We start from the raw sequence: 20179 nt of genomic DNA, 5'->3' as shown, positions 1-20179 counted from the left end.
TAGTTTAATCACGTTTGAATCCCCATAAGTACATGCATAGTTGATCCATATCCATCTAAAACTTTAATGTACAAATATAAAATATTATAATTAATAACATAATAATTGAACTTGTATTCTCCACAAAATTATGCAAAAATAGACAAAATTTACAAAATTTATTCAGCGAGTAGAAGAGTGAGAAGTTAGGTGGGCTCATCATCAGCTTGGAAAAAAAAAAAGAAACAAATTACTAAAATTGATTTATTTGGAAAGCTGTGGCATAGATTCTTCTTAGTCTCATCTATCTATGGGATGCGGCTATCCTCCATCCATTCATGAATCTACGAAAAAAAAAAAGTTTGACTTTGTTTTCTCTTTAGTGCATTTTGGATGGAGATTAGCTTGTCCCTTATCTATCTATCCCATAGATCTTCATCATACCCATTGCTAGATAAATGTATCCACTATTACAACGGCAGGAACTTGGATCGTCTCGGAGAAATTGCTTCTGTATTAATATAATTCATTTTCGAAGTCGTATGACATAAGGTGGATGGTGCAACTCATATGCACTTCTTTTAAGTATATTTCATTTGTATATAAAAGACTAGACTATTTAACACTAGTCTAGGTTGCACCGTAGCCACTACCCGTGAGGTGCGATGGCGAGACAATTGGGAGGTCCTCTGCTGTGTGTGGGAGATCTATTGTCCGATCTCTCCTTCCAAGACGATGATAACAACTACAACGATTCCCAACAAAGTTCTTCTTCAACCTTTCCACAATCACAACAAACTTTACATGAAATTTTTGAGGTAATAGCTCTGTTTTCCCCCGAAGCCCTTTTTATTGATTCATCGAATTAGAAATACAGAACAACTGATCGGAGGTTTCTCTGTAATTAAAATGGCTATTGCCCGACTGTTTAAAGTTCTCCTTGGGGATGCCTGCCTATCGATTTGGAACTTTTGATTGCATTTGATTATTACAGTGGTATTATTCAAATTGAACTTAAGATTTTAGAGATGAGTGTAGGATAAATATTTACGGAAGGAAATTATGTTTTATGTTGGTGGAGAGTAGCTTTCCATCCGATCTTGCTGTCCTGTTACAAATTGACTTTTTAAAAAGAGGATTTTTTTCTCCCTTTTCCCAGTGGCAAGCATGATATTAACGTGCTCCGCCTTCAATTCTGTACCACAGGATTGCTTACTCTCACGGTTGCAAAGCCTCTGTATTTTTTAGATGCATTCTCTTACGGATTTTGATCTACAGTTGAATTGAAAAAGGCATAACTATAACAAGTATGCTGCATCAAGCATGAAAATTAGTTTTCTGACAACCTAAGATAGCCCGACTGCTCAGAAGAATCTTTCGAGTATCATTTTCTTAAGCATATATTCGTAGTCTTTACCCTTATTAATGAAGAAAACAAGAAATAGATGTAAAAGCTTCATTTACCACAAGGAAAGTCTAATTAACACAACAATCTAGGTAATTTTTGAAAGCCTAGAGAGAAAAGACTCGCTATTTTCCACCAATCTCCTTTTTGTTGAAAGCGGCAAGCGGACGTGGGGAATGGGAAACCCGGGAGCATGAAAAGATTGTTGGTTCTAAAAGAGTGTCATATTCGCTTGAGAAGAATGACTACCCAACCATTTTATCAACTACAACTCAGTAACCATCCATAAAGAAGTCATAGTTATGTTACCCCGGCAATGTCAGCATGGTACCCTTCCTCATTGGAGTTGGAGGCATCTCCGGCAACACCCATACAAAATGAAACACATACATCTTTTTTTTTCATTTTTTGCTTTATTTCATCTTCAAAAATTGGTTCAAGTTTCTGGACGAGAGCTGTGTCGACATGAAATCAATCTTTTTCTGTAAAAGAAGGTGTTCACAATGTTGTCAAGGGGATGATGAGGCAGCCGCCTGTTTAGTGATTGTAAGGACAGTGACTCACTTCAGACCATTATGATAAAATTTCTGCTTCAAAAACTGATCCTGCTGTTGCATTTGCTCAGCCCCACCATTGCTTAGCAGAAGATCATATTCCCTGTTTCTCTCATTTGTCAGTAATAATATCTTTGATAAAATCAACCTATCACAGCTATTAATACCTTGTTCAGCTAAGGTTTACCAGACACAAGTAAGGTTAAACTTCAGTGGTGGCACCAGATTGGAGGATAAAAGAAAGCCTTCTGTTCGGAGGTTGGGGCCGGGCAGGTGGTTTCAAATAAGATTACGAGTCCTTTGGACCAGTCAAATTTTTCAAATTAGTATGATCAATAAACTGGTTAAGGGACTAAAACCATCAAGGACAAAACCCTCAAATGTGCTCTTTCTTAGGGAGTTAATTTGATTACACACAATCATTATTTATTAGATGCAGATTAGGTGGAACAGAATCCCACATTAGATTTAGAATACAAGTGTTGCTCAATCCTTGGTAAGATTACATAATCTGCAGATCAAATGATGATAGCGCCTGGTGAGTGATCAAAGAAAACAACGCAGAATGAAATACTTGTTTGATTAAAAGTGTTTGAAATGTACAATCTAATGGGATTATATTCATATAAGAAATGGATATGCCAGGATAATATTGGAACTAGAAGAAAGTGCTATAAGAATCAAGAAGAAAGAATGCCTTTTTATTTTCCTTTTTACTTATTTGTAGAAATGTGCAATTCATAACAACTGCCTATTAGGTATCCTCCTATCTAGCTTCCAGCGTTAAGCATTCTGTCATGTTTTCTCACTAAAACTTAATCCATGGGCACATGATAGTCTTGTCAATGTGACAATCCAAGGCCTAGAGGGAAGATAACAAGTTTCACTAGAAGCTTGCCTCATTTGCAAAAAGAGATTACAAGTTTAAAGATTCTAATTAGGGAGCAACATTCCCTTGTGAGATTTAGAAGATATGTTTGGAATCAATCATATTCTATAAACTTGTGCTTCTTGTGTTGCTGTTCCTTTATTTGACTGAATTAGAAGCAACCGCCATATCCCAAAGCCAAACAGTTGCATAATATGTTAGGCATAAAATCTTTTCCATCTTGGACCATGACATGTTATCGTAGCAAAATTCATTGTTTGTCATCAAGAAGTGTACAAGAATTTCATCCAGGTTAGGACTAGCTCAGGAAATCTTCAATACGATAAGTCTTTATTCACTGATAGCTTGTTTACTTGACACTAAAGACATAGCAAATAAGAGCTTCTGGAAGAAAACTATGATTTTTATTTTCATCTTGATGATGGATCGTGGAGTGTGATTTAAAGTATCGATGTAAACAAAGATTACACAGTTTTCTCCAGAAGTTCTTGTTGATGTAAACAAAAATAACAGTTTTCTCCAGAAGTTATTGCTTTCAATATAATGGACTATGAAAATATTGTGTATACATTGTTGTAGAACTAGACGTCTGTCTTCATTTTTTTCATTTTGTATCTTTCTATTAAATGTTTCTAGCCCTAGATTCTGAGACATGCCTGCCAGGGCTTGAAGCTAGAGTACTACTTTTTGTGTTTTTCTGTTTGTCATTTGTTTACTTTACATCTTCTTCATTGAATGCTGTGTTAAAGAGTAGATTGGATATCTACTCATAGAAAATTCTTGTCTTTGTAAAGAAAGACATATGTTTTTAAATTTACCATACGAGTAAAGCAAAATGCATTAGGATGCTTATTGATGTCATTCCTTGTGCTCTAAATAAAAGAGAATTTTCAGACATAGAATGATGAGTAGCAAGTTTATCATTCCTTGCAGGGCATAAGTTTATAATTCCATTGTTATTGAGCATTGAGAGCTTATGTTTTAAGTAATCGGCTTTTGTTTAACTACCCTCATAGTAAGAACAGTGTTGTTATGTTTTCTGCAGCCTGTGTTACACAAGTTTCTACAGCCTAAGTTACCCGAATTTTCTGTAACTTGTGTTATATCTGTTTTTGTTAAGGCAGGATCACTACAAATGTAATAACACATCCTGTAGTTTCTGTGTGTTCCAAAGGCAGTGATCTCTCTTCCATTTATATTGAGGATGAGCCAGGGAGAGACATATCCTTTCATGGGACATGTCTATTCATTATTATGTGATTAATACAATGACAATTATTTATGATTGTGTGTGTGTATATAATGTATATGTATATGTATATGAACATAATATCTCTTGGATCATTATATTAATATTTTCAGCATTACATGATAATTTTATTTTAGAATATGTGTGTGTTAAGTGTATATATATCTTATCTCATGTATACTAAATACATATATGTATCTTCAATAGTTTTGTCTCATAGGATATATCCGATAGAAGCTACAAAAACATCAACACTCCTTAGCTAGGTAGGATAAACACATGATTTGATATTACCGCAATGTAATATCAAGAATGACATGATTATGGATATCTTTGATCAGAAGATATTCATTATAATGATTTCATCTCATGATATCAGGAGTAATGGCCTCAAAATATCAAGTCGCATGATGTTCACCAAGTACTTTGAGTAATGGCCTCTGAATATCAAGTCGCATGATATTCACCAAATGCTCAAAACTTTCAAAAGGTATGTGCACATGCATCACTCTATGATACTTACCATAGGATCATTATACTCATGATCTATTTTAAGGACGCTAATTGACCATGATATATATCTATACAATACAACACATAGGTATCTATTAAATGATATCTATTTCTTAGTTGATATTGATTTACAAATTATGATCTATCATGATCTGCTTAGACAACAACCATATGATATCCACCATGATAGGATCTTAGACCATTGTAAGATCGTCACCTTCCACAAACAAAGGTCAATGAAAGATTGTCACCTTCCACGATGTTTCCACAAAGTCGTGTAGTAACTCACATGACATCTACCATGAACATTTCATAGGATGGAACAAAGGTTTTCACCTCAAACTTCTCTATTAGAGAGAAGGATGCATTATAATACATCTCAGGTAATTAATGATGTTGAGGCTCCTTCTCACCAAAGGCTCCAATCCATTACTTCAAGCTTGTTTATAATAATGTACTAACTTCACTTTGGTAGAAGGTTTGGAGAAGATATTAGTTGTCAGATCTTCAGTGATAATGTACCCTGAATGAATAGTATTCCAAGTATCCATCTATGGTTTAGGCATTCGCATAAAGACCTTTTAGTTTGCACATATGGAACTTCATCTCATGAATGATAGTCCTCTGACTGCTATGGTTTCTTGATCACTGGAGAATCCATCTTGACATGGTCTACTCCCTCTGAATGAATATGATCAAGATCCTCAAAAGTCAACTGAAACATATCCTCTATTTGCTCCCTCTAACATGAAAGCATGCTGATAATCTCAATCATCAAAGTTATTCTCTTCAAGAGCCTCACTTTATCTAGCATGATCATTAGATGACTAATGATTCCTAGATCTAAACTTCTTTGGAGCTACTATCATAAGATTGAGTCCTACAGAATATTTGGAGCATCCCTAATGTACCGATCGTCTTTTCTTGGAAGAACATCCCTGCACATCCTTGATGGTGTCTCTTCTCTGCCATCACCACCCCAAGGATAGTTCAAATGGGAATGGAACATTGTTTATTAATTAACCCCCACAATGTAAAATTCCCACTCTTATATCGGCAAACAATTTAACATCACATCAAATATGGAAAACTTCTTTATGTTTTTCTTTTTCTTCATTGCAAAGAAACTTTCCTGGAGATCAAGGAAAAGAACAAGAGCATAATAAGGTAAATAACTCTTCTATTACATGCAGGGATATGTTTAAGAGATTGACTATGATACACAAACAAAAATAGTACTCAAAAGACAACGAAAATCCTTATCTCATTATTCAGGAGGAATTAGGACAAGCTTTCAGCTCTGACCGACAACACATCATAAACAAAGTCATTTCCATTTGTGCTTCAAGAGTGGTTGAACCACATTCTTCTTTAAAATGTTTGTTACGACCTCTTTATAGACATGACCTTAGATCTTCATAAGATATTCTCTTTTAATCATCCCACTCAGACTTATCTTCAAAGACCTCAACTCTAATATTATTTTGTTGACAAGCATCTTCAAGAAAAGTATAACGATCAACTCCAAATGTTTTCACAAATTCTTAGCTCGATCTCTTGAAAAGAGAATTACAAATACATGTTTTGAGATCATTTCAGATGATACTTAATAGAGAGAAACAACATAGCATTTTCTAGCACCACTATGAGCTCTAATAACTCACTATAAGTACATTGCCATGATTCTGCACGAATACCCAATAATTTGTAAGGTGCCTTGGATATTTATTGCATGATTTTCTTTGAAACTACAATGGGAGAGTTCATTTCATATTGTTATGGTTTCTTATTCTAGACGTTCTTTCTTTTTCTCTTAAATTTTCGGAAGGTTATGATTCTAATCCTCGTAAGTGTGATTTTGCAATGATCTCATAAGCCTAAAGACTCCAAAGGTTTACATTCATCCCTGTATCAATAGTTTCGACACCTAATCCAGTCACATTATTTGACTTTCAAGCCAGATGAGAACCAGCAGTTAGACTCTGATGTTTTATTGCCATGCCAAGATCTCTGTTAGCAGTTTCAGAATCTGCAAGGTTTGATTTTTAATCAAGACCCCTGCGAGGACCTTCAGTATTTTGCGGTCTAGCTCCCTCACCAAGTTGCCTGCTACAATCAGAATCTTGATATTTTGCTTCACTGCCGAATCTCTACTAGAACATTTGAAATCAAAGTTGGTGTTATTGCAAGCGATGCCTTCATCATCAATCATGCAAGCTTGAGATGTTTCGATGCCAATTAAGTCAGCTTTAAGTTTTTCCCGGTCCCTGCACTAGAGAATGGTTTTTCTGCTGCTGCTCCTGAACTAAATTTCCAGCCACTTTGACTTGTAGATGAACTTTTGCATTGCAAGAAGTGGTGATATTAATTTGCAGAGTGTCAGACCCTGCACTCTTTTGCATTGATTGCTTAGTGGTGTGATTTTTCCCATCTAACGATGAGGATTGCCCATTAATATCTTTGCAACATACATTTTCATCCTTTGCTGCTAAAGGGATTGTTCTTGCTTGCTTTTTGCATTTCCATCCTTCAGTGCTAAAGGGATATTGTTCTTGCCGGTCATTTGCATTTCCATTCTTCGCTGCTGAAGGGTTTCGCTCGTGCCGGTCATTTGCATTTCCATTCTTCGCTGCTGAAGGGTTTCGCTCGTGCCTGTCATTTACATTCAAATCCAATGAAGATGACTTCTTCCATTGTTGTCAATGCAAATCGCGGAGTTGTGGGGAAGCACTTGCATCTTTCCCTTCCCTGATGCTGCCTGTGACCGGGTTCTCCTTCTTGGTTTTTTTGCCCAATGGGGCAATGTGAATGCTTCAGTTTCAGAGTCATCAGGTTTCTCTGTACAATGACCAGGGCCAGGGCCATTGCACAGGTCCCGTTCTCATTTTCTTTTCCTCATATGCTGATTTGGCTCAACGTCCTTATCTATGTTGTTTCCTTGTCTGCTTCCTATAGAACGGTGGCATGTTTACAATGCTTGCTATTGGATTCTGTTTTATTGTCCACACCTTCAGATTGGTTGCATTTGCAGTGTCTCACACCAGCCTCTAGAATAGCATTCACAACAATCCCTAGATGCTCAATTGACTAACCGTGACCGGTGTACTTGCTCCCAACAATGGCTGAGTGGTTCCTTCTTTACTGTCTTCCTGATCAACACACATTCTTTTAAAAATTAAGATTGTAAGATTATGTACCACAGGCATGAAATCTTTCTATCATGTCTTTGATCGCTTTCTTACATTTGCAGCCCGTCTCTGATACCATGTTAACATAGGATCGCTGCAAATGTAATCACACTGCCTGTAGTTTCTGTATGTTCCAAAGGCAGCAATCTCTCTTGAGGATGAGCCAAGGAGAGACAGTCCCTTCATTGCACAGGTCCTGTTACAAATGGCTTGAACTACTACCACCAATATAGAGGACGGGTTGGGCACGATCTAACAATCTATGGTTGCACTCCTTCATGTTCTCCTTTATTTGACTCATGTTGCACTCTGTGGTCATCAATAGTAATCGTGGAATATATACATTTATAAATTTCTTGATTTATAGTGGTTGAAAATTATACTGTGAACGTACTTAGGAGGACTTACAACAGGGTTCCTCATTTTTTTTCCCTCTTCTTTGGGTAAAACTGTGCTTGGGCCCGTGATTGGGGATGGTGTCAGGTGTTATTGATCAGAGATATTCCTTTTGCAAAGTGTTCCTTCTCTTGGTGTTCCCTTTACACACACTCAAGCCTGCCTTGTGTCACATGCAGATCCCATAGCATGGGCGAGATTTCATTGACTTTGTTGGGATTGTGGATGTGGATGTGTCTCAACAAGCATTTTAATGTTACTACTTTTCCTTACCCATCAATTGGAGATGGGCTTAGCCTCCAAGTTAGTTTTCCTGCCGAGTATGTGCTGCCCTCTGAATGGGACTTCAATCCTACACTATCTCCTTGGTGTGATAAGTTCTTTGACCATGGATTTTGGTGTTTGCAGGAAGCTAATACTCAAGGCAAGGCCTTTATGGAGTGCAGATTTGATCACCCACTGAAGAAGACATAGGATCTTTGTCTTCAAAATTTGTTGGAAATGTCAGTTTGTTTGAACAAGGTTGGACTGTGTGAAATTTATAACATATTCATCTTACCTTAGTTTGGCGCAGTTGGGGCCAATCGGAAATACTGTTACTTGCACCAGTGTCCATGGCCATTTCTCAGGCTCTATAAATGGTTTACTGCATGTGTTCATCAAATTTGAGTTTTTATACACTCCCATTGCATGCCAACAATGTGGTGATTAGAATTTGGTAGGATTTCCCTTCAAATTTCAAACATTTCTTTTATTATGCTCAATCTTTCCTAATTAGTGCTTTGATGAGACAGAATCAAGGACATTTCCTCACTTCTTAGCGACCTTTGATGTTTTCTTCTACCAGAGGTACTTTCTCAAACTGTATTTTTAGGAAAAAAATCTTCAGTGCTCTGTCGAGAGTGTGCTGGATTTTCATGGGAGTGATTTCAAGCTTTGAAGGATGAAACCTAGTCATAATGGAGGCTGCACTTAGTATATGTGGATCCTTCCATTAATTCCTTGATACATGAGATTTTTTATGGCATCTCCAAGGTGAGAGCTCTGCTTTGCATAAGATTTGGTGTGAAGGGGTGTGTTTTTGCATTCTTTTACATTGCTCCCTCTTCTCAATATTTCTCTTTCTCAACTTGAACATAAACATATTATGCAAAATGATTCTTAACCATTTTTTTTTTTGCCTTTCTTGGTCAAAAATCAATCATTTTAAAATTATTTCAGCTCTCAATATTTTTTTTTGTGGAGAAATTTGAAGATCTTACCATATTTTTAGTCATGGAGTTGTGTGTTTATGGTCGCATAATAAAAAAAACATTGTGTGTACCTCAGGTGGATTTTATACTTTGTCATTCTATATTGCTTCCAATAAAGGTGTTTTTACATTATTCCAGAAGTTCTTCGTTTGAATTTCTTTCTGACCATCAATGGCCTGCTCTTTCACCATGTTGAGAGATGCTTTAGAAAAAAAATCCAGCCTTATCTGGAAGTCCACCTTTTGAAACTCATCAGGATGAGGAACATCTGTCATATTCATCTTAATCGCCAAAGACTCAAAATCGGATTGGTTCATTAAAAAGGACTCAACCTCAGAACTCTAAACCGGACAACATCTGAAACTTGAAATCTCAAAAGGCAAGAAACTAATCTCAAATGAGGACTTGATCAAAACTCAACATTTCTCAAATGGAACTGCAAAGAACCTAGGAGACTGCAACTAGGAGACTGGATGGGTGATGTGTGATTAGGTTATAATCAATTTGAACAATTTTGTGCTTCTAAAGGTATCAATATGCAAGACATTGTTCCATACAGTCCTTAACAAAATAGTGTTGCTGGACATAAGAATAGGTCCTTAAAGGAGATGGCTAATTGTACGTTTCACTCCAAATCTTTGGCACCTTAGTACTAGGTGGAGGCCATCAAATATGAACGTTACAGTCAATTTCAAGCTCTTCACAAAGTTGTGAAGTGGGGTAACTCCCTTTCTAGCTTGGATTGGTCAGAAACCCTTAGTTAAGAACTTTAGAGTGTTTGGTTCTCTTGCATGGGCACACATTACAAGAGAGGAATGCAAGGCTATGGAGCCTGGGAAGCAAGCCTTGCATGTTGGGTATCCAGATGATGTCAAAGGCTATTGACTTCTCCATCCTACTACTCATGAGTTGTTCTTTAAGAGGAGTATTCGATTTGAGGAGAGTTCTTCCAATTCTTCTCATATCAATCCACCATCACATTGTAGACATTCCATCACAATGGCGGTTCTTTAGAGGATATTGATTAGTATTCCGCAGGGCATCATGGAATTTTCAAGATAGGGATGTTTCAGCGATGGGATGACACCTCCAAAATGTCTCTCTGCTCCACCCCTATCTTTGCCACGTTTCTCTGTTGACTTGGGGATGTTTCCCATGATTTTGAGCCAAGAAGAGGCCTTTCTTTCAAAAGGGATGCCACTGGGGGATATTGAGAAGTCTTCACATTTCAAAATGCCTAGAAGTTCCTCAACATGATGAAAAACTTTCAGGCATTTGCCTCTTAAAAGGTCCCCCAAAAAATATAATAGCTTAAATAAACTAATTGTACCATACTAAAAAGTAAGCACCCTTTTGTAGGTGCTCATTTCAGCCCCATTTTAGCATGTATGGGTTCCTGCATTGATTCCATGTTCTCCTACACTTATTGAACCTTTAAATTTACATTATAAGTCATATATTGACTTAATTTCTTCAAACTCAGGGCTGACTTTAATTTCTGAGTGTGCTCCTTTATTTTTCCTCAAATCATATGATTAATTTCATCTCCTAGGACATATCTTGCCATTTATGGCCTTTATATGCTCTCCTGACCTCAGATGAGTTGTACACGGAAATTGTGCATCTAGCCTATTCTGATAGCACCCTATTCAAATTTTTGGCTCTTGTTTCTAAATAGAGGATGCAATTCAAAGCCTATATGCAGGTATAGGACCCCATTGGCAACCTATTCCCTAAGAATTTGACCCAAATTTGGCGCTGAAGTTTGTGCCAAGGTTTTGGGGAGAAATTTGGATCCGTGGTCAGCCTTTTTAATTTTAACTCCTCAAAATGATGGTTTTAGTATATAAACCCCATATCTCTCCTCCTTTTGGTGTCCATTACTTTAGGCAAGCATCCATTATCAAGTGCCAGCATTCATTATCAAGATTTTAAGCATCTATGATCAAGAAAGCAATTAAAGTTCAAGATCTCTTCTACAATTGAGCATCCAAACCTTCAATTCCTTCCAAGCATTCTTCTTTCTTCTTCATCAAGCATGATAGGCAATCCACAATATCTGTCATTCAAAGCATTTCTTTCAGGATTTCCTTTTAGATCAAGCTATTACATGAACATTAGTGATCACATCCAAAGAAGCATTGCACCATCAAGGTATAATGTGATTTATTATTCAGTTCTAGCTTTTGTTTCATCTTTCCTTATGCAATTTCCTTTCATTTTCAAGGTTTATTTCTAAATAAGGGTTTGACTAAGATAAACTCCTTTAGCCAACCTTTTTCCTCGATTTTTTGTGTAGCAACAGGTTACAGAGCCATCCGATCGAAATCAGGAAGATCAGAAACAGTCAGAGAGACCCTGAAAAATCCAGCTAAAATCAATGGAAATAGGACACCATTGGCAGCCTATCGTATAGGAGAGTTTCAGCCTATACCCTATATTTTCAGCTCAAATTTGTAGAGTCAAATTATAGTCTCGTGGGCCTACATTTGTAATTACATCTCATTCCAACGGTCAGGAATTCAGATCTGAAAACTCACTTCTCCTAATTCATTTCTAGGTGCATCCAAATCCTTCTCCATTCCCGTTTACATCAGTTTCCTCATTTGGTTTAGATCAGATCTGTTCTTATCTAGTCTGTTGCATATCAATACTATCTTTCTCATTCTCAATTCTAAGCAACAAAGGAATAAAAACTTTCAAGCATGGATATTGCGTTGGCATCTCTCAAGTGAGGAAGCCTTTGTACAATCACGATTCTTCAAACCTCCATATCCTACTCTTGTCTTGCTAGAAGATGACCTTTGGCTGTCAATGATATTAGTCAGAATTTCAGAGCTCTTTTCAAGACAGTGGTTTTCTCTAAATCACTTTTCAACATGGTGACTTCTTCCTCCAATTTGGCATAATCTGCTTCTTTTGCATTTAACTTCCTTATCATCTAATCTTGAACTCTTCTAGCGTTTTCTAGTTCTTTCAAATTTTCAATTACTTTGCTTTTTTATTTGAGTTTCATATAATTCTTGGATTTGTGATTTCTGCTATGCGTTCTTCTTAAGCTTTCTGTTTTTTGTAAGCATAATGAAGTTCTTCCATGATATCAACATGCTCTTCCTAACTGTTGGCCTCTTCTTCATTTTTTGTATATGTGTAGATCCTTCTTTGAGATTTCCATCATTTGGGGCTTCTTTTGCATTTGATTCATTGTTTCTATTATCTTCATCTTCTATCATTTCTTTTCTATCGTTGACAAGGTCATCTTCATTTGTCACATCATCATATGTACTAACCTCCATATTATCGCCTGTATTTGATTCTATAATATCAATACAATCATCATTGCATATAGAATTGATTTCTCTTTTAAGGAATTCATTATCCATTGCTTCATCTCTAGTGGTTGATGCATTGTTATTCGCACTCTTCTTTATATTTCCTTTCCTTTTTCCCATGTGTGCTCACTAGATCTACCTTCAAGCTATTAGGCTTTGTAAAAGAAACCCACTCTGATACCAATTGAAGAGAACATGATTACACTAAGAGGGGGAGGGGGGAGGGGGTGAATCAACATAATAGCAGCTTTTTAAGTTTAAAACTTTTATCCACACAATTACTTCAAATACTAAAATCAACAATTATGCACATAAAACACAATGACACAGTGGTTTGTAAGACCAATGCGAGAGAAAATGATGACTGTTCTTTTACAATGATTTGTAGGCACCAACCTACTAGAAGCTGCAATCTCTATGTTTTATGAGCACCAACTCTCAAACTTCGCAGGCACTGATCTACTAGAAGCACCAACTCCCATTGTTGTTTTCATGAGCACCAACCCACTCTACACAGACTGTTCTTCTACCTTGATAATGTTGCATAATCAACTGATGACGGACAATTAAATTACTCCTTTTTGTACTTCTCTTTATATCTTTGCTTCAAATCTATATATCTTTTTTATCTGTATGTTCTTCTATATCTGCATATTCATTTCATAAATATATCTTTTATATCCGCCCCCAAACTGCATGGTCCTGTACTTATTATTTACAACACACTTCTTTTATCTCATACATCCAATATACACATAAGATTAATAAATCTGCCTGTATATATACTCTGTTTTTTCTTTACTCATATTTTCTATTTGTTCTTCTTTATAAACCGTTCTTCATTCTTACACAGACAAATAATATAATTTTTTCTTTTTATATCCTCTAGAGATAAGAGACACGACCTTTTAGTTATCAATGACTGTTTCTCTTCATTTAATTTATATTTGTTCATTTGATTAATCCACTTCAGAGATTACTATTTTCTACTTAATTTTCAATCATTGAGTCATACATCTGCAACTTTTAATCACACCTTTTCAGTCTTCTAATTGCATCAATTGGACTTATTTTTATATATTAAAGCGAGTTCTTTAATCAAATCGCTACTCCTTTAATCACTGCTTATGATAATTTTTTTCATCCCTTTAATATGAACTGATAAAGTTGAAATTTATCAACATCTTCATAGGTTGTTTTATCTTCTTATATATTTTTGATTTAACAAAACATATTGTTAAATGTTGCTCTTTCAATCTGAATTGTTGATGAAGTGCAATGTCCCCATTTTTAGCAAGTTCTTGCAGTTGGCTTGGTCAGTTCACCATTGTCCTCAAGAATGGAAATTGACCAAGACCATGAAGTTCTATTTTAACATTTGAAATTGCCGAAGGGTGGAAAATAACTATGACTATTAAGTTGCCATTTTATGAATGGTGGAGATTTGTGGGTGACCATTAAATTCCACTCTTCCCTTGAAACAAACTTTCACCATTCAACTTACCCATCATGACAACATTTTAACATCCTTCAGCAATTTCCACAACTTTACCTTTAGTTTCCAACTTCCGCATTCTCAACAGTTATACTTTGTACTTTATTCATAAATCATCAAAACTCCACCTAGACTCAGCAAGATTTCTTGATTGCCTAGGATACCAAATGACTGAAACTATTGCCAAGCTGAACCACAGCTAACAAACACCTATGACCATGCTAAATCTAAGATACTAAGTAAAAAAAGGTGGTCCCTGTTCGCAATGGGGCATGTGTGTTTACAACAGAACAGAACCCTTGCAAAGCCTTGATGTTAGTCAGTAGAAGTTCGTGGGGAACCTGAAAACTCTTTTCATTGGATATTTGTTTGGCTGTTAGAAGTTGTAGGTATGGGGGGATGCCTTGATGTCTTGGACAAACTAAGTGGGCATCGAGGTGATATTCTGCTCCCTACTTGTCCTTGAAATGTCCTAGTTGTGTCCTCGAGGGACATGGCTTATGTCTCAAGTGAAGGAAATCATGTCATTTGTCACAATTTCCCTCACTTTGTCCTCATTGTTTTCCTTTTTCCAAATTTCAGTGACTTTATAGTATCTTAGGCCAGATTTTTATTCTCTTTTACCACTTTGCCGAAATCTCAGGTGATAAGTAACCTGTACTCTGGTTAACACATGCACTATGTGCATTTATTCAGAGGGGCAAAATTTGGGTATTGAAAAGGATTGCTTGCCATGAGCTGTCCTGCTTTTTTCAGTCTTGATTTGAACAGCCCTCTCAGATGCAGCAGGGTATAATGTTATCCTTAGGATGAACAACTAATCTGAATGTATATAATTTTTTGATTTGAGTTCAGAAGTTGTTTTTCTGGTTTGCATTCGTTGCAGCTAAAGGGAGTTTTTTTCTGAATTCAAATCATTCTCTATCTACAGATTGGGTGAGTTCTCATATGAGACAATTCAACATATTAGGTTAGTGTTTATAGTTGTTTGCTAAGTCATTATGGATGGCTCATTACATAATGGTTGTGTTATGTTACGAAGGTTTTATTTAGGGTGGAATATAAAGTTTTGTTTATCTGTGTAAGTGCATTCAATAGTGATTAAATAAGGGCATCTATCATTTATGTCATAAAAATGTTGAAGAGCTGCAGATATCGTGTTATAGAGAGCATGACATAAGTGTTAGAATAGTCTTGACATATGTGGTTGGAAAATCCAACAAAAAAAACAGTGGAGTATGTGCAAAGGAGCCTTAGACGCCATTGGGAATGACAATGGATTTTGTCACAACAAGGTTACATAATCTCCAGCCCTAAATGGACGAAAAGAAAGTCTTAAACAAGTTTTGGTCTTTGAAAATGGCATTGTTTGTGAGTGTTAGGTTAAAGGTGGGAATGTTGGCTTGGCCAAGTGGAGCATTGTACTGCCCTCTCAAATCTTCCTGGCCTTTGTGTACATATTTACTGAGCAAGATATTGTTTTTCCTATATATTGTTGACTCTTTTTTTTAACTGTGAGTCCTTGTTTCAATGTCCTAGGAGACCAAGTGACTGAAACTATTGCCAAGCTAAACCACAGCTAACAAACACCTATGACTTTGCTAAAACTAAGGTACTAAGTTAAAAAAGGGGGTCCCCGTTTGCAATGGGGCATGTGTGTTTACAACAGAACAGAACCCTTGCGAAGCCTTGATGTTAGTCAGTAGAAGTTTGTGGGAAACCTGAAAACTCTTTCAATTGGATATTTGTTTGGCTTTTAGAAGTTGTAGGTATGGGGGGATGCCTTGATGTCTTGGACAAACTAAGTGGGCATCGAGGTGATATTCTGCTCCCTACTTGTGCTTGAAATGTTCTAGTTGTGTCCTCGAGGGACACGGCTTATGTCTCAAGTGAAGGAAATCATGTCATTTGTCACAATTTTCCCTCACTTTGTCCTCGTTGTTTTCCTTTTTCCAAATTTCAGTGACTTTATAGTATCTTAGGCCAGATTTTTATTCTCTTTTACCACTTTGACCCAAATCTCAGGTGATAAGTAATCTGTACTCTGGTTAACACATGCACCATGTGCATTTATTCAGAGGACCAAAAATTGGGCATTGAAAAGGATTGCTTGCCATGAGCTGTCCTGCTTTTTTCAGTCTTGATTTGAACAGCCTTCTCAGATGCAGCAGGGTATAATGTTATCCTTGAGGATGAACAACTAATCTGAATGTATATAATTTTTTGATTTAGAGTTCAGAAATTGTTTTTCTGGTTTGCATTCGTTGTAGCTAAAGGGAGTTTTTTTCTGAATTCAAATCATTCTCTATCTACAGACTTGGTGAGTTCTCATATGAGACAATTCAACATATTAGGTTAGTGTTCATAGTTGTTTGCTAAGTCATTATGGATGGCTCATTACATAATGGTTGTGTTTGTTATGATATGAAGGTTTTATTTAGGGTGGAATATAAAGTTTTGTCTATCTGTGTAAGTGCATTCAATTGTGCTTAAATAAGGGCATTTATCATTTATGTCATAAAAATGTTGAAGAGTTGCAGATATCGTGTTATAGAGAACATAACATAAGTGTTAGAATAGTCTTGACATATGTGGTTGGAAAATCCAAAAAAAAAACAGTGGAGTATGCGCAAAGGAGCCTTAGATGCCATTGGGAATGACAATGGATTTTGTCACAACAAGGTTACATAATCTCCAGCCCCAAATGGACGAAAAGAAAGTCTTAAACAAGTTTTGGTCTTTGAAAATGGCATTGTTTGTGATTGTTAGGTTAAAGGTGGGAATGTTGGCTTGGCCAAGTGGAGCATTGTACTGCCCTCTCAAATCTTCCTGGCCTTTGTGTACATATTTACTGAGCAAGATATTGTTTTTTCTATATATTGTTGACTATTTTTTTTTACTGTGAGGCCTTGTTTCAATGTATATTATATTTTCCTTCATGGCTTTCAAATAGTAGATATATTATATTTTCCTTCATGGCTTTCAAATAGTAGATAACTTGATTTTTTCAGGATTCAAAAGGAAAAGGAACCAGCTTCATACTTCCAGTCCAGAACTTACAGTTTCTGCTAAAATATATCCATTTATTATTATTTTTAAAAATTCCAAGCATAGCAATGTTGGCCAAGGATGTCTAAATTTAAAATATGATCTCATACTCGTTTATCAAGAAGTTAGGGTCTCTTTGCTGAAATCCGACATGATCTCATGTTCAAACTTTTGTTTGCAATTGACCTCTTAAATCTTATACTGAACTGCATGCCTTTTGCTATGAACAGTATATAAAACAAGTTTAGTCAATTCCCCTGTAACAGCTTTTCCAATTGCATCCCGATCTCATATTATACCTACTTGGACCATCAAGAAATATTGATGAATTAATCAAATTTGTTGCTTGCATGCAGAGTAATTATAAGGAGTTGAATGTGGCATTGACGAATTCGGATCATTCATGGACAAGTTTGACTCAGAAGGTATGGCCTTAGTGTTTTTTCTTGTGCTTGTTTTAAGCTTGCCAATTTGGCCATTGTATAGTATGGAATACTTTATAATGATACAGATACATCGAGTACTAAATGGCTTCATTGATGGGTATAATTAGGGTAGAGATGGTGATCACCACGTCAGTCAACTATTTACAATTTGATAAGCACACTTTTTCTTTTTCTCTTGCTTTAACCTTCCATTCAAGTATCTTGATTGTTGCAGATATGCACAGCACTGAAAGTAGCAGATAAGCTAGTTCAAACATCTCATGTTGAACTAGAACAACTTTTGGAGAAGGTGCACACCCTTGAAAACATACTAAAAAGGGGGGAAGTAGCTTGTAATAAATTTAAACTCATGGAGGTGAAACAGAAGGCTCTATCTTAGAAATTGAATAATGTTTTCTGTATAAAGATAAAGATTATGACACACTTCTATTTCCATAAGTTTGTTAAAAAGTGTGGGTGAAGCAGATGACCACCAGTAGAAATACCTCTCACCATTAAGCACAAATTTCTGAAAATAGAAAAGATGAACACATATGTACACGAGATTATACTGATATCAATTGCAAGTAAAAGATAACTATTGTTTATTATATGCTTTTCTATATATTTTTCCACGAGCAAGGAAGACCACACATAATTTACTTTCCTAACTAATAACTAATAACCTACTTTTGGGAATCCATTAACCTAAAATTTTCAGCTTAAGAAGTAAGGATGTATGATAGATTGCTTGTGAGCCAGTCACTGCAAGCTTTATCACGCTTAATTTAAATTGGTTGAGCTTAATTTCATTAGTTCTCACATTTCTTCTGGATTTCCTAGATGTATCAATGAAGTATATTCATCCCAAAAACATTTTTTGAATTTTGGACGAGGGCTTACATGATGATCAGGCAATAGCTACCCATTAATGAACAAGGTAGGTTGCATACATCTATGGTATATTGTTAATACTTAATGGAGGACAAGAAAACAAGATCCTAAAACTTTTCTATATTAGTGCATTGAATGCTAATTTCATTTTGGGTTTCCAGCAGCAATGTTCATTAAGTTGATTCTATTTTTAAACAGTCTACTGAGCTGGATGTTCAAAAACAAATTCTTCCGTTCAGAATTTTGGCAGGTACTTCATTAGTAATGATAGGCACTGGTAATTAATTTTTATGTCCACTGTAACAGGAAAGTAGCCATCATCAGGAGTAATTGAGTAATTGATTGATGGATTGATATTTCTTGGAAAATTTTATCGTATTTAACATGTATGGATTTTCTTTTCTTTGTTAATAGGGGTTCGTCGAGTATTGTCTGTTTGATAGGAAAAGAGAAATTACATAAGTCAAAATATCATAAAAACTATTATGTGGATAGTAGAGACCCAGAATTGAAAATTGCATATTCATACTTTTCAACTTATGTCTTTGTGCCCTTTTTGGTAATGATCAATCCTTAGATATGTTTTAGGGTTCATTTTGGTTGGTTGTTTGCAAAATCTATCTTTAGTCTGTGACCTTCATTAGCTCTTTGTGAACTTGAGCAAAACCTGGGGTATGGTCTTCAACTGCCTGAATACCTCTCATTTGCACTTCTACTTTCAGGGTCATGAGATCGAGATCACCACATCATGTGTGTGTTGGGGTCAAGTTCTCTGGACCTTGCTTCAATTTGAGACCCACCATCCAACCTAGGGTTTGCAAGGGTTGGCTCCCTTGCCATGTGTGAGAGACAATGCTTCAAACATCACTTCCAGGATACTTCATTGAAGTTGTCCCTCTTGGACTCCTTGGTCAGACCGACAGTTCTTTATGGCTCGGTGGTTTGGGGGCCATCTCTCCTTGATTCTAACTAGGCTTCCATCGAGCGTGTCCAGACCGTTTTGTCTTCTCCGTATTATCGGATGTCATCGGTTCACCCTCCACAGTATTGTTCTGGCCGAGTTCGAGCCCATCCCTTTAGGTTGGCTGCCATTTTAAATTTGATTTGGTTTCTTCATCGTCTTTGTGGTTTTGCTGACTTTGTGGGTGACCAGTTAAGATACTCCTTGGCTTATTGCTCCTCTGTCATTGTAGCGGATTCTAATATGTCCTCCCAAGCCCGTTTCTGGTTTGTGCATGCTTCGTCTTAGTTGAGCTAGATTGGGATTGATATTGACCACCTCCCTCCCTTCCAGTTTTCTCTCAATGCTCCCGCACACCTCCATTCACAATAGGAGTTGAACCAACGTGATAGACTTGACATTTATAGATAGTATATCACCACGACTTGGTGTAACCCTATAAGCAGGTTATGCCTGAAGATGGCCTTTCATGTCGAGCACTTTCTAGTCATCAAAGATGGTATTATTATGCCTCCTAGCTACTTGTCTTAGCGTTGGTGTCATGCCTTACGCATCTCTCTAGGCTCCTTCAAGGTTGGTTCCCATCGGCTTCAAATTC

The 20179-nt window shown here is 36.4% G+C and overlaps 1 protein-coding gene across 2 annotated transcripts; it reads left to right on the top strand.

Annotated features, from left to right (window-relative positions):
- The first annotated feature begins 386 nt into the window (after positions 1-386).
- Positions 387-18337, top strand: LOC149529475 (histone-lysine N-methyltransferase). Of its 2 annotated transcripts, none has more exons than XM_089810716.1 (3): positions 387-797; positions 17658-17726; positions 17962-18337. In XM_089810716.1, exons 1-3 carry the CDS (start codon positions 645-647, stop codon positions 18124-18126), a joined length of 387 nt encoding a protein of 128 aa, XP_089666842.1. In that variant the 5' UTR covers positions 387-644; the 3' UTR covers positions 18127-18337. The 2 variants fall into 2 exon arrangements, with proteins under 2 accessions (XP_089666842.1, XP_089666843.1); XM_089810717.1 differs by having other exon boundaries at positions 527-797; positions 17945-18337.
- Positions 18338-20179: the final 1842 nt, after the last annotated feature.

This window comes from Cupressus sempervirens, chromosome 11 (genome assembly GCF_028749045.1).
Source record: "Cupressus sempervirens isolate cs-2001-9-10 chromosome 11, ASM2874904v1, whole genome shotgun sequence".
Lineage (NCBI taxonomy): Eukaryota > Viridiplantae > Streptophyta > Pinopsida > Cupressales > Cupressaceae > Cupressus > Cupressus sempervirens.
Note: the sequence above shows the minus strand (reverse complement) of the source record. Positions and strands in the feature narration are given on the sequence as shown.

Coding starts and splice junctions, on each gene's coding strand:
- LOC149529475 (XM_089810716.1), top strand. CDS start 645: ATGGCGAGACAATTGGGAGGTCCTCTGCTGTGTGTGGGAGATCTATTG. Junction 798..17,657: donor CTTTACATGAAATTTTTGAG/GTAATAGCTCTG, acceptor GCTTGCATGCAG/AGTAATTATAAGGAGTTGAA. Junction 17,727..17,961: donor GGACAAGTTTGACTCAGAAG/GTATGGCCTTAG, acceptor TGATTGTTGCAG/ATATGCACAGCACTGAAAGT.